This window comes from Ochotona curzoniae, unplaced genomic scaffold (genome assembly GCF_017591425.1).
Source record: "Ochotona curzoniae isolate NIBS_2020 unplaced genomic scaffold, NIBS_Ocur_1.0 contig_2688, whole genome shotgun sequence".
Lineage (NCBI taxonomy): Eukaryota > Metazoa > Chordata > Mammalia > Lagomorpha > Ochotonidae > Ochotona > Ochotona curzoniae.
Genome location: NW_024465553.1, coordinates 2,529,453 through 2,543,377, shown reverse-complemented (window position 1 = coordinate 2,543,377; position 13,925 = coordinate 2,529,453). Strand labels below are relative to the sequence as shown.

Sequence of the window (13,925 nt, the reverse complement as noted above, 5' to 3'; positions counted from 1 at the left end):
CAACAATAAAAAGAAATACCTTTCTTTTGTTTGGATATAAGAAGTTGTTTCACAGCTAACGTGCTCTCCTCGGCACCGAGAGACAGAGCTGACGTCACACCTTTTCATTTTATCTCCGGCTCTGGCTGCATTTTCACATAACTGTGGGCAGAAATTGGCTTCTTATGGTTAGCACCAGCTCCGTGTGACAAACACACACTGGGCTGATGTCTGTACTTTGAGTAATCTTTTCAAGTTGTCTTTTTTCTCCTTTCAAGTTTTAAGTGATTAGGATATTTAAATAGAAACCAGGTTATTTGAGGTATTCTTGACCCACTCAGCTTTCCAAAAATAAACTGGATGACTCCTGTATCCTAAACGGTGTGTTTGAAGTAGCTGCTTTATATAAAGCTTCTAACTTTCAAAACTTGTGTATTTTTAGACAGTTGCCGTCCCTGACACCTTTCTCTATTTAAGCCTGCTGTCTTGATATAGCCTGGAAGTAGACTGGACACAAGGGATTTTAATTTGTAAATAGTAAGTGGTTCTTACCCCCAAGGGTAGGCTCCGCGTTTGCAGCTGCAGGTGTGTGCTCCATGCTGTGTGCCAAGCTGTGCCACCGACAGGCTCCCTTCAGGTATCCCCCGAAGGGGGACTGGCCCAGTGGCTAGAAGGCAGGTGGCACTCAGGTGTTAACAGTATGCATCTCTACTGCCACGAGGCCCCAGCTTGTGGTCCTCACCCCTTCCTCCCACCAGGCTTAGTCCCAGAAAGTTCTTGTGACTTCTAAGCTTTGTTCTCCTTGTCATTCTCTCTCTGACTTTACTCATAGTATCACAATGGGAATGGCAGGTTTATGAAAATCACTCTGTTTCCCATTTTAAGGCTCTGTGGTCGGGGAAGGACTGGCCAGTCCCTGTGGATGTGACGCGGAGGCTCTGGCTGTCCCTGGACCTGGCCGTTCAGCCTGATTATCTGACTCCTCTTTGCCCAGGGGCATCACCATGGGTTTTAGAAATTGCCCAGCCTCGGGCCCGGCGCGGTGGCGCAAGTGGTTAAGGTCCTCGCCTTGAACGCCCGGGATCCCATATGGGCGCCGGTTCTAATCCCGGCAGCCCCGCTTCCCTTCCAGCTCCCTGCCTGTGGCCTGGGAAAGCAGTCGAGGACAGCCCAAAGCTTTGGGAACCTGCACCCGCGTGGGAGACCCGGAAGAGGCTCCTGGCTTCGGATCGGCATAGTATCGGCCCGTTGCGGCTCACTTGGGGAGTGAATCATCGGACGGAAGATCTTCCTCTCTGTCTCTCCTCTCTCTGTATATCCGCCTTTCCAATGAAAAAATAATAAAAATAAATCTTTAAAAAAAAAAATAAAAGAAATTGCCCAGCCTCCACCTAAGCTGCCCCATAGAGCTTTTCCTGTCTTTTTGGTGCACACTGATTGCCGACCATCCTTCTGAACCATGGAGATGGCACCTCAGCCTGTACAGTTGTCCAGGTTCTGGCTGAACTGACTCAGGTAGAAAGATCTGGAAGGTTTCACATCTGCCAAACAAAAATTAGCACTTGGTGGAGAAGAGGGAATCGCATGATTTATGGAGGTGTATGTTGTTTTACTGTAGCTGTTTTAGCTGTTTGAAAGGCAGATAGAGAAAAGGAGCAAGAGCTGCATCCGTGGTTTCCCCTTCAGGCCCTCGTGAGCTGGGGGCTGGGCCGGCTCTTTCTCTCTCCATATTTTTGTAAACCTGCCTTTCCAATAAAAATAAATAAATCTTTTTAAAAATCTTGAAATTTATCGTGCACAGCTGAGTCCCATTCTAGGCCTGGCCCTCCAATGTCCAACGTTGGTTAAAACAAGGCGCTCGCTGCCTGTATACGGGAGCAGGTTTTGCGTCCCTCATCACACACCCAGTCATTTCTGTTTCTCTGATTGTTAGGCACATTGCTTTTAGAGACTTTAACGTTCCCCCTTGCAAAATTTTAAAATCAGTTTCATCAACTTGTAGATCCCTTGGTTCCTGTCAGGGAACTGTGTTAATTAATTAATAACCTCATTAATTAATGCATCCAATAATTAATATAACCCAAAGCTCCTGTGGAGAGGCAAGCAGGCGAGTCAGCCCTGCCAGTCCAAGGCTGGGGCCCTTGGCCTGAGCGTTGGCCCTGCTGCCAGCTGCTGCCACGTGCTACCACCTGCCACGCACTGAACTTCAGAACTCAGAGTGGGCTGGCCAGCAGCTGCTGCAGATATTGGCTCATGTTGCCTCTATGGAGGTGTGTGGATTGCTGCCGCCCTCATCACGGACTTGTGTTCCATTGCGTGGGTGATTTTGTTTGCCCAGTCACCTGTGGAAGGACCTCGTGGCTGTGTAGTTTGTAGAGTTAAGGAGGAGGCTGCACTAAGACTGGCATGCAGGCCAGGAGATGTGCTTGTTCAGATTAACTGACATCACCATGCGTCCCAGATTGCCTGGGAAGACAGCCTTTAGCTTCTTAGGAAATCCCTACCTCTACTCCATCTTCCAAAGGGATCTGTGAGTGAGAGCTGGTGCCGGCCAGCAATGGGGATTTTGTCTGATTTTTGGACTTGAGACATTCTAAAAGGCACCTAATTAATGCTTTCATTGGCCTTTCTGTAACGATAAACGACTGCATCTTTTCACATGTCTTTTCCAGATCCTTTGCCCTTTGATTGCTTACGATTGCACGTTAAGAGTTCTCTACGCAGAAGTCAGGGGTGTGGGTCACAGCATCTTCCAGTCCAGGACTGGTGTCTTCTCCCTCCTAAATGCCTTTCACAGCTTTCTGAACATTTCAATGAAGTCCAAGCTATTAAGTGAGAACTCATCACCCAAACCAAGGAAGTTTCCTTGTAGAATTTTCACAGCTTTGTATTGTTTGTTAGGCCTATATGAGGATACAATACAGTATGCATCTCTACTTCCAGATCAAAGATGGACTCCCAATGAGACTGTTTACTGTATCTTGACAACAGGATGCTGGACCCTCTGCCATTGTCCATGCCTGCAATGATGGACATGTGACTGTTTATGAAGAACTATATTATAGTAATAATATAGGGAAACTCAGTGGTGGGGGAGACTTAAGGAGGGGGAAGAGAAATCCTAGGGCCTATGGAATTGTATTATAAAATGATAATGATAATAATAATAATAATGAAGTAATATATATATGAACCATTACATCGATTATATGTTCAATGAGATGTGATTTTGCTTTTTAAAAAGTCTTTTAAATTTTTTATTTGGTTGAAAAGGCTGGAGGGAACTGGACCTTCCATTTGCCAGTTCACTCCCCAAATGCCTGCACATACCAAGTCTAGGCCAGGCCAAGTCGGGGACCGGGAACTCCGTGTGGGTCTGTCGCATACATGGACCATCGCCTGCTGCCTCCTGGGGGTGTGCCTTAGCAGTGCTGGATCAGAAGGGGCAGGTGGGACTTGGCCCTCTGCACTGCCTGTATGGGCTGTGGGCATCACAGCCAGTACCTTCCTTGCCTTTGGTTCACCTCACTGCACAGGCACCAATGGGTGAACGCTGGCCCTGCCACCCTGAGCTGCTTGTCTTCTGAGTCAATTCTGCTCCCATGTGAGTCAGTGCCCTCTTCTGCAGTGCGGCTATGCTGACCTTGACCCAGGGAAGAGTTCTGATGACCTGTTCTGCTTGCCTTACAGCCAGACCGCTGGTGCAGACCCTGCCTCTCAGAACCACCATCAACAATGGTGCTGTGCTACCAAAGAAACCAAGTGGCTCCCTGCCGTCACCCTCGGGCGCCAGGAAGGACCCCGCTGTGCCAGCAACCAAAAGGTGGGCCGAGGGAAGAGCCTACAGACAGCCCTCTGCGACTGACTGTGCAGGAAGCATTGCCTGCTTACCTGACCTCTCCTGGTTTTTAATCTGCGTGAAAGCTTGCTAAAGTCCCACATTGCTATGTTGCCATGCTGGGAGCTATATTCATTTGTTATGCTTCTGTGTTGCCTTTGAAATCTCCTGGGCTCCAAGCGCCTTGTGCTGTTTCAGAGTTAAGCTGTACTTTGCAGTGGAGTTCTGGGTGCTGCTGTTGTGCAGTGGACAAAGCTTAGGTAGCAAACGCTTCACTTCTCAGTGGGTTTCCCAGTTGTTCTATTGGCATGTTTATGTTTTATAGCCACTAAGGGTTTAGGCACTGGAAAATGGGAACCCCAAGAGTCTTAAGGAAACTCTACAGCTGCTCCTCAGGAGCTGGTTAAAGAACACGGCAGGCCCTGTGGGGTCGAGACGCTGCCCACCATCTGTGTGTTGGGAAGGCCGGCTGTGTGTGCAGAAGAGCCCACAGGGCTCAGGGGTTACTGCTCTTCCCAGGGTTGGTATAGCATCCAGCCACCACACCTTTCTCTGCTGTGGCATTTTTCCTCTGCTTTGGTCTTGGGTTCCCTCTCTGGAACGCCACCACCAGCTGCAGCCCTGCCCACTGGGTATGTTTGAGGTGGTACACGGCATTTCTTTATCTGGGCAGTCAGCCCAACACCCAGGTGTCCCTCCTGTGTCATCCCCAGGACGCTGGCTAATACTGGCACATACTGTGGTTCTGGTCTAACCTGTACCGGTTTGTTCTGACCACAGTCTCTAGGCGCCATGGCAAGAGGAGAGTGGGCACAGGTGCGTGGGTCAGGTAAGATGCAGAGGAGACCACTGGGCAAGGCACAGGCCAGCACAGAACTTCTTCCCACCTCTGGATCCCACAGAGAAGAGCAGCAGGTGGAGAGTGAGCAGAAAGGAGAGGACTGGAGGGGCCCTGGGTGCTGTTGCTTGGGTGGTCCCAAGGTGGCTGTGCATTGACTGATTCGAAGCAAACACGGCCAAGGTAGGAAACTCTTCGGTGTGATTCTGTCATTAACCGTGAGGTTCCCTCTGGGCAGCTGGGTGGTGTGCGGGGCTCAGGATCCACGGGCCGAGGAGTAGGCATGGCCATAGTGCATGGGGAAGATTGAACCAGGCCAGAGGCGAGGGCTGCAGCTGGCTTTGACACCACTTTTGTCAGGCCTAAAAATAGGTGCAGAGTTAGTCACCACATCAAACAAATTCCCAGCGTATTTTAAATATGTTCAGCATTTATTCGGAAGAGTCTACCCTTCACCAAGTCTATCCTTCACTGCGCTTCACCAGGTAAGAGGTTTATGGATTCACCATTTATGGCTCTAGGGAATTTTGCTTTAGGGCGGTTGTTCAAACCTGAGATGCACTTGCTGGCCTTGCTTCCTATTGGTCAGTTCTGGTATAAATTGTTTGTATTCATGATCACAGTAAATGACCATCTGAATTCCAACGGTCAGCAGTAGCTGTGACTTTCATTCATCTGGGTCCTCCAAGGCTGCCGAGCTGGACCGGCTTCCGTCTGTTCGGGTTGTGTCACACTGTACCTCATGCCATCTCCGTGTGCACAGGGGCCACTTGTGTAGTATCTTCTTCGGAGAAAGGCCTGTTTAAGCCCTCGCCCATTTCCGGTTGTTGTTGAGTTGCAGGTGTTCCTCTGAGTTCTGGAGAAGTGCTCGTCAGATGGTGATTTCTGCTTCTCCTCTCTTTGTCCAGGTCGCTTTCTCAGTCTGTTGCGTGTCTTCTGCGACACCCAGGAGCCTTTAAATTCGATGCAGTCCCCTTTGTTTATTTCTACTTTTATTTTTGTTTCTGCTTTTCTCATCATGGTCTTGCCCCCTCTGAACACTGTGGCCCACAGATGTGACGGTTTGTCTCGGGGCCCTGTGCCGTTGGGCTTGCATCTTCCGTGCTGTCACGCGGAATCACACCCTCTTGCTTGCTGGTGCTGGGCAGTGTGGTTTGTCACCAGGACTCCAAGGCCTCCTGCCACACACTTCTTTTCCAGGATGATTCCAACTCTGCAATCCCTTCAGATGCCATAGGAGTATTAGGATTTATTTTCTGTTAAAAAAAATCCCATTTTATTTTTATTGGAGAGTCAGATATACCAAGAGGAAGAGAGACAGAGAGGAAGATCTTCCATCCATTGATTCACTCCCCAAGCGGCCGCAATAGCTGGAGCTGTGCCGATGGGAAGCCAGGAGCCTGGAGCCTCTTCTGGGTGCAGGGTCCCAAGGCTTTGGGCCGTCCTCCACTGCTTTTCCAGGCCACAGGCAGGGAACTGGATGGGAAGCAGACAGCCAGGACATAAAGCAGCATGCACATGGGACCCCAGGGCTTGCAAGGGGAGGATGTTAGCTGATTGAACCATTGCATCCCTGGTATAAGTTACGTGAAGTCATCTTTTCCTGCTTTTTTTTTCCCCTTTGGTGGAAGGTTTTACAAATTGATTTAAAGTAATTACTTGCTGTAGATCTGCTGTTACTATCTTTTGCTTCTGTATCATTCAGCCTTGGTAGGTTATGTATTTCTAGAAGTTGGTCTGTTTCCTCTAGTTTGTCTAATCTGTTGCTGTATAATTATCCGTAGTGGTGCGTTACAGTCCTCAGTATTTTAAAGCAGCAGTTTTTGCCTTTTTAAAATTTATTTGAAAGGCAGAGAGAAGAGCGAGACCTTCAGCCATTGGTTCACTCCCTGAACGTCCACAGGCTGAGGACTGGCCACCAGAGCCAGGAACTCCCTGCAGGTGTCCCGCTTGGGGACAGGGCCCAAGCACTTGGCCCTTGCTCTGCCGCCTCCTGGGGTGCTGGACGGGAAGCCAAAGACTCATTTCAGAGCTGTGGGTGTCCTAGGCGGTGGCTTAAACCACTGCCCCACATCCACCCTCATTTCTAGTTAAATAGTCTCAGGTGTTTTTTCTTTGCGCATCTAGCTAAGGGTTTTTTCAATTGTGTTGATCATTTTCTTTAAAAAGCTCAACATGTGGCTTTATTTGTTTTTAGTCCCAGTGATTTCGTTTTGTCTGCTGTAATCTTTGTTATTTCCTTCTGAAAGCTTCTGGTTTCATTTGTTCTTCTCCCTGTGGGTTCCTGAGGTGTGGCCAGGCGATTGGAGATCTCTCCTTATGCAGGCTCTTACCACTGCTGAGCGCCTTTCTGGTTCTGCATACTCTGACCTGCAAGGTCGGGTATATTGTATTTCCTTTTCATTTGTCTTCAGATATTTTATTTATTTTTAAAAGATATTTATTTGTAAGGCAATGTTGCCAAGAGAGAGAGCATGATCTTCTGTCCTATGGTTCATCTCCTAGGTGGCTACCAACAGCAAGGGCTAGGCAGACCAAGGCCAGGAGCCAGGAGCTTCTTCCAGGTCTCCCAGATGGGTTACAGGGACTCAAGAACCCCCAGGCCACGGTCGGGAAGTGGAGCAGCTGGGGCTCGCCCAGGAGCCCGTAGGAGACACTGGTGCCACCTGTGGGGCTTTGGCGGCCATGCAGGGCCCTCCTTCCTTCACCGGAGTGTCTGTTGTGGGAGCGTCCCTTTGTGGCGCAGGGTAACTGACGGGGCTCGCCATGCTCCGAAGTCAGCCCACAGCCTGTGGTGTCCTTGGAGAGCCTAGGTGCTCAGTGACTGCAGGGGCTGCACTGCAAGACAGAGCTTGTGCTGTGTGCTGTGGTCAGGGGCCTGGGGCTTCTGCCCCAAGCCCCATCTCCCTTGGAGGGAAGGCACCTGGGCCCTGGTTCCTCTCAGGAGCAAGCAAAAGGAGCCAAAATTATAGTCAGTAGCCATCAGGTTATCTGTGTGCACAAGCGCTTTCAACAGGAAATCTCCTTCCGGTAGCATCCTAGGCTTCCCTAGACTTACAAAGCGCTGTCCTCAGTTGGTCTAACCAGCTCCCGCGAGCTCGTCACCGCCATCCAGGAATCCATGGCCTCCCGCCTGGGGGCCTGAGATGCCAGGCTGGACGCATCTATAGAGCCAAACCCTGGCTTTGTTTCCTCTATTTTGGAGCTTTGGGGGATGGGAAGTCGGAAACCTCACTGTGACTTGCAGAGGGAAGGCTCTGCAGAGCTCTCCACTCGAGAGTTTTGAAAACACAACAGCAGGCCGGGAGTTCTGAATATTAGGATTAAAATAACTTCCAAGTCATTTCGATTCTGTGGTAATTCTTGTGCTGAGTTCCCAATGAGTGGGGTGTCTGGGGTGTGTGGATGCCTCTCTGTTTGTTTTCTTCTCTTGGGGTCTTTCAGTCTGGTGCTGAAGAACAAAATCCCCCCTGGAAACGGTCCAGCACCCAGCGCTTGTGCTTTGTGCTGCCAATTAAGACTTCGTTTGGGATGGAGGTTCAATCTGGAGTCCTTGGAAAAGCTTTGTTCCCACCCGTCAAAGAAAAAAAGACAGCAAATCCAGGGAAGACATTGTAGGTCACACCTTGCTCAGTGGGATGCTGCCTGTGACAACAGAGGGACATTTGCACAGCCCCCAAGCCGGACAATCCTCCTTCTCTCAGCACACAAGTGGAGCAGCACAATGGGGAGAGACCAAAAGAACAAAACCAGCACGAAAAGCACGACTGTGGGGGTGCCCTTGCCAAGCGCAGCGGCCCCTCGGAAAAATAGCTCCACTTGTCGGTTGGTCTGCACCGGCAGGGGCTCCGAAGCCAGGGCCAGGCACAATTTGGTTTAAAGTCCAGAAAACACAGGATCTGACCCGACGTGATTTTTATTCAGATCCACGCCATGCAGGCTCCCTGGCACGAGGGCATTCTTGGTAGCGGCTACAGCTGGAATCTGATGCTGTGCAGCCAAGAAGGCCTGTGGACACTGGCCCTGTTAACACAAGTGTCATGGCTCCAGGACCAGGGAGCTGTCCCTCTGGAATTCACCCAGAGTCTTCAAGACCAGCAGCCTGGGAAGCGACCTGGATCTCGGCACAAGGACGTGTTTGAGACAGTGGTAGACGAGTGCATTTCTTAGTTACTGATGTCTGCCGTGCTCTGTCCTTTCACTGGTGTTATCTGTCTTGTAATTTGCAGGACTAAAGCCATTTGGGTTGTGAGCCCCTGTTGACTCCCAGAGCACAGGGATGGGTGATATCTGCTCGGTATTTGCTGAGTGGCTGTCATGACGAATGAGATCTCTGATTATGCATTAGAGCAACCAGTTGGGCTTCTGGGATTTTTTTTTGGTAGGATCTCTCTGCCAGAGTTTTGAAAAACAAGTTTTGAAAAACAAGTCCTTGACCCCAAATCAATACCACTCCTCTGCACACACTAGCTTCCATGAGATGTTGAGTATAAGCCCCAGTCTCCCAGCCTCCCGCCTTCAACGTAAACTATCCTTACCCAGCAAATCAACCTATTCCCAAAATGAACTCATTGAACTGAATAAGCAATGCCGCCGACCCTGCTGTGCCCCAGATCAAGAGCCTCACCAGGTCACTCCACTCCCCTGTGGGTGCGATCTTGATGCTTTGTCCTGTCTTGAGGGTTTCCTTTCTGGGGACCCCAGATCCTGAACAAAATGTAGTTACCCCCTGCACCTGGCCCCCAGACTGGCTGGAACCCACTTTGCAATTATCGTAACTCCCTAAGGCTCAGGATATTCCAACATGGCAGAGGAGGTCCCCGAGCACTGAGGACCAGCAGGGACTTGGCACAGATCCTTCAGTCTGCAAGAACCCTCACCCTCACCTCAGGAACTTGGGCACCAGGGATCATGCCAGCTCCATGATGAACCCCTCTTTTCTCCCAGTTCCCCAGAGCCTGGGACTGGCTGGCTGCACAGTGGGAGAGCATGTCCAGTTTTGGGGTGTTCTAGCCCACCAGATGAAAGGAGGGCTCAATGCTCATTTCTTGACGTTGTTATCTAACCGGGAGAAGATACGCTGCTATTGGTCAGCAGACTCCCCGTTGAAATGTCGTGCTGCAGAGCTAGGGTTTCTAATGCATAGCTCTCAGGCGCATGCCTAACAAGATGCAAGGACCTGCTTTATTTTCAGAACAGTGAAGGTCTGAGACTGGAGTGTGGGAGCAGAGAACAGAAGGGGGAAGCAGAACTGATGGTGCCCGTGTGTTTCTGAACCAGAAATCCAGCTCCTGCGCTCAGCTGTGCTGTGCTGCTGTGCAGCCTCTTGAGGTCCCCAGTGGCCTCTATGCAGCCCCCCACTTGCTGTCCCAGGCTGCCCAGCCTCGTCGGAGGGTCTGACTGCCTGGCTGCCCCTATCGCTGCATGTGTCTTATCCTGGAGCTTTGTTTGCTGTCCTTCGCACAGATGGAGTCCTTAGTAAATCCTCTTTAATTAGTAAGGACTCTCAGGCTCTCAAAAGAAAACATCTTTTTTTTTTTTTTCCTTCAGTGCCCAGAGACAGCAATAGGAATTTTTTTTCATTTAACATTTTTATGCAAACATGGGAAAGACAGACTTGTTGAGGAGCAGTGAGAGATTAGCCCCAAGTTTGGACGCAAACCATGGGGCCGCTTCAGTGCATCCCTTCTTGCCCTCTGTGACCTCATGCCTGCCTCCTGCCTGTGCGTGCCTCGGGTGGCGAGGCTTCTCAGTGCTGACTGACTGAACACAGCAGCACCGTGCCGAGGGAACTCGGATTTCCTTCAGCAGCTTCGGCACCCTTTGAAAGAAATTGTTGATCTGTTTGAAATGCATTGGGAGTTCCCATCCATCACTTCACTCCCTAGTTGCGCACAATGGCCAGGGCTGGACTGGGATGAAGCCAGGATCCCAGAACTCAACCCAGGCCTCTGTGGGAGTAACAGCAGTCTGATTGCTTGAGCCAAACCCCATGCCTCCCCAGGCGTGCACTAACAGGGACCTGGAGCTGAGAGCAAGACCTGGATTGGAAGCCAGGCACTTACATGGGATGCACGCATTCCACCTGGTGTGGGATACCAGTGGTCATCCCTGCTTGACAGCCACTCCTTGCCTCTCTTTGAATACGGTAGCTTCAAGCTATTGTCCAGTGCCTACCACTGCTCAAATCCTACACCACAGTCACATTAATTATCAACATTTATCAAATGATAACAACATACTCAATATACTCAAATCAAGTTAGTGTTCTTGGGTATTTCATAAATTGCTGATTGTCTTAATTAGGTGACCCAGTGAGGAGAGCAAGGGCTGACATCATGAGCCTGACCCCTGGCCATGGCCTCAGATCACTTGCTTCCTGTCCCTAAGCATGTCACTTTACCTGGAAAATGAAGATAACAGTATTTTCTGGGAGCACTCATCAGGCTCAGATGAACTCCTGTTGCGACCACTGCCGTCACCTCCAGCCCTAGGCCGAGAGCTGATGTTAAGGTCGGTTCATGTTTGCTGGAATCCATCAAGAGCTGTGGCTTTCCAGCTCTGGAAGGATGCCCTGTGCAGTTCCTCCCACAGCCATGACCTTGCTATGACTTGCCCCCAGGGCACATGGTAGGCAGAGCTGTGGAAGTCCCAGGGCCCCAGCCCTGGGTGGGCACGGGGTACTGGCTGCTCGCCAGGGCGGGTGGCGCTGGTGAAATGAGCCTGGTGTATTTCATCACTGGGACCTCGAGCACAAACAGTATGTGGACTTTGTTCCGCATTGCAGACACGCTGCTCTCCTGAGGTGTGTCAGCTCCTTGCCCTAATAGGAGCCCAGGGAAGATCCTTGGGCTGCAGGTCCACTTCCGTGGTCACTGGGCTGGCCGTGCAGGGAACGTGCTCGAATCCAGTGGCTGAGCTCGGGTCTTTGCTCATGCTTGCTGGGAGAGCCAGGTGGTTTTCAGAGTTCTTAGTAGACCCACTGGAAGTCACAGAGAAAATGAACTGAAGATCTGGCTGAGGGCAGAGAAGAGAAGGGGGCTTGGAAGGGGTGGGGCTTGTGCTTGGCTGCGGAAAGCCAGGTGGTAGCCATGGTCTTGCTGTCCTGGTGCCTCAGTTCCCGTGCACTGCTGTGGGGACTTGCTCCCTGCCCCACCCTGGGATTCTGTACTCCTTGTAGCTGCAGAAATGACCTTGCCTTCCCTGGCACCCCATGCCCATTGCCAGCCCTGCACAGCTCCCCGACCTCTGCCCACTGCTCTCTCACTCCCTGCTGGCATCTCTCTGCCCTCCCACTTCTCAGCCAGTATGTGTCCAGCCCACCCAGCCCTTGGCCTGTCACGGCCCCCTCCCTGGCCCTTCCTCCTGGCTGTGGCTGTAACCAGGCCCACGTGTGAGGCCTCCATTGTGCCAGGCTCCTGGAGGAAGTTCGGGGAAACGTCCTACAAGACGTGAAGTGACATCTCAAGAAACGTGTGGCCTGAGGGTGATGATGGTGATGGTGTTTGGACGCTGTACTGGCTTAGGTCTTGGCCAGTTTGGGGCTTCTGCCACCCAGCATTGAGTGACCAAGGGACTCATAATCAACAGAAACATCTCTTGAGGTTCTGGAAGGCCAAAGTCCAGGAGCAGGCTGCCAGCGGGCGCCAGGTACAGGCTGCACAGACTGTGTCTTCTGTCCTTCTGTGGCAGAACAAGAGTGGGAGAGCCACCCGGGGTCCCCTGTAGGAGGATGCCAAAAGAACAGAATCCAGGTGTCCCCCACATGACTGGCAGGGGCCCCAGTCACTTGAGCCATGCCCCGTTGCCTCCCAAGATACACATTAATGGGAAGCTGGATTAGACGTGGAAGAGCCATCCTGGCAACAGATACACTTAGCTCTGGCCTTTGTGGCCATTTGGGGAGTGTGCCAGTGAATGGAAGGTCTTTCTCTCTGTCTCTTTTCATAAATCTGCCTTTTCAATTAATTTAAACAAACAAATAAAAGAAGTGGAGGAGCCAGAAACTCTGGGCCAGGATTCAGGGGTCCCAACAGGGGACTAACCACCATACCTCGACGCCTGCCCGGTAGCTAGGATTTTAGAGTCTTTAAACCCCATGAGGACGTGTGGTGTCCTGGGCATGCGCATGCCAGCGGAGTTAAAGCGGCATTAAGCATTGCCTTGTGGTCTGCCTCCCACTTTCAGCACCATCAAGAGGACTAGCTCCTCCGAGCGCGTGTCTCCGGGCGGCCGGCGGGAGAGCTACGGGGATTCCAGAGGCAACCGGAATCGCACGGGTTCCACCAGCAGCTCCTCCAGCGGCAAGAAGAACAGTGAAAGGTAAGGCCACCTCCGGCCGCGGTGACCGCTGCGCAGGCGCCTGGTTTCCGGAGATGGAGCCCTCCCTGCAGGCCAGCCAGCAGCGCGCGAGGCACCCCGGGTCCCTCAGCCCATGGCCAGAGCGGCTGCCCAAGCCTCTGGGCCCAGCTGCAGCCCCGACGTGCAGGAAGGCAGCTCCTGGGAGCCGGCATGCTGCCGGCCGCCCCACCACGTCCAGCTGGGCTTCGCTGGGGGAAACCCAAGGGAGCACCACGCCATGATAAAGTGGGTTCTAGTGAACTTCATTCCACCCGTCAGTAGTATTTCCTGACAAAATTGTCATTTTATGATTCATCAGAGGCTTTTCAATACCGAGCTAGCGTCCCTAAAGTGAAGCGTCCTCTCTAGTTCTGTGGTGTACTCTCACTCGTGTTGAATTGTTCTAGAAGGTTCATTGACACGGGTTTGGCATAAATGCCCGTGGCGCTCCGGTGGGTAGAGGGGGTGAGTTGGGTTCTTGTCTCCACACGAGAAGTCCAAATATGGGACGCGCGAGCTGCAGGCAGCGAGGGTCTGATGGGGTATGGCACCTCTCCAGACAGTGTGAGAGAGAATGCCCACTCACTCACTCCGGGGTAAGCGAAGTGCCATGGTGTCAAGGAGAGAAGACACCTGCCAGGCCGGCAGCACTGCCAGAGGGGGCTCAGATCGTGGGGCTGGCAGGGGGTGGGGTCCAGTTCTTCCCCTCCCCTCTCTCCTGGGTGGGAATAGGCTACACTGCTCCCCCAGGGCTGTTGGCTGGGCGCCTCCCCCTAGGGTGACCCGGGTGAAGGGGCCTGCCCTGGGTGGTGGGGATGAGGCTGGGCGCCTCCCCCTAGGGTGACCCGGGTGAAGGGACCTGCCCTGGGTGGTGGGGATGAGGCTGGGAGCCTCTCCCTAGGGTGACCCGGGTGAAGGGGTCCCTGGGTG

At 52.0% G+C, this 13,925-nt stretch overlaps 1 protein-coding gene across 4 annotated transcripts in view; it reads left to right on the top strand.

Moving 5' to 3' along the window:
• Positions 1 to 13,925, top strand: part of EML1 (EMAP like 1) — a 74,077-nt gene that overhangs the window by 34,536 nt on the left and 25,616 nt on the right. For 3 of the 4 annotated variants that reach the window (XM_040975548.1, XM_040975551.1, XM_040975550.1), the window contains 2 exons: positions 3,670 to 3,802; positions 12,843 to 12,977. In XM_040975548.1, the coding sequence (XP_040831482.1) occupies positions 3,670 to 3,802; positions 12,843 to 12,977 (268 nt within the window). The remainder of the gene's footprint in view (positions 1 to 3,669; positions 3,803 to 12,842; positions 12,978 to 13,925) is intronic. The other variant, XM_040975549.1, reaches the window with a different exon arrangement.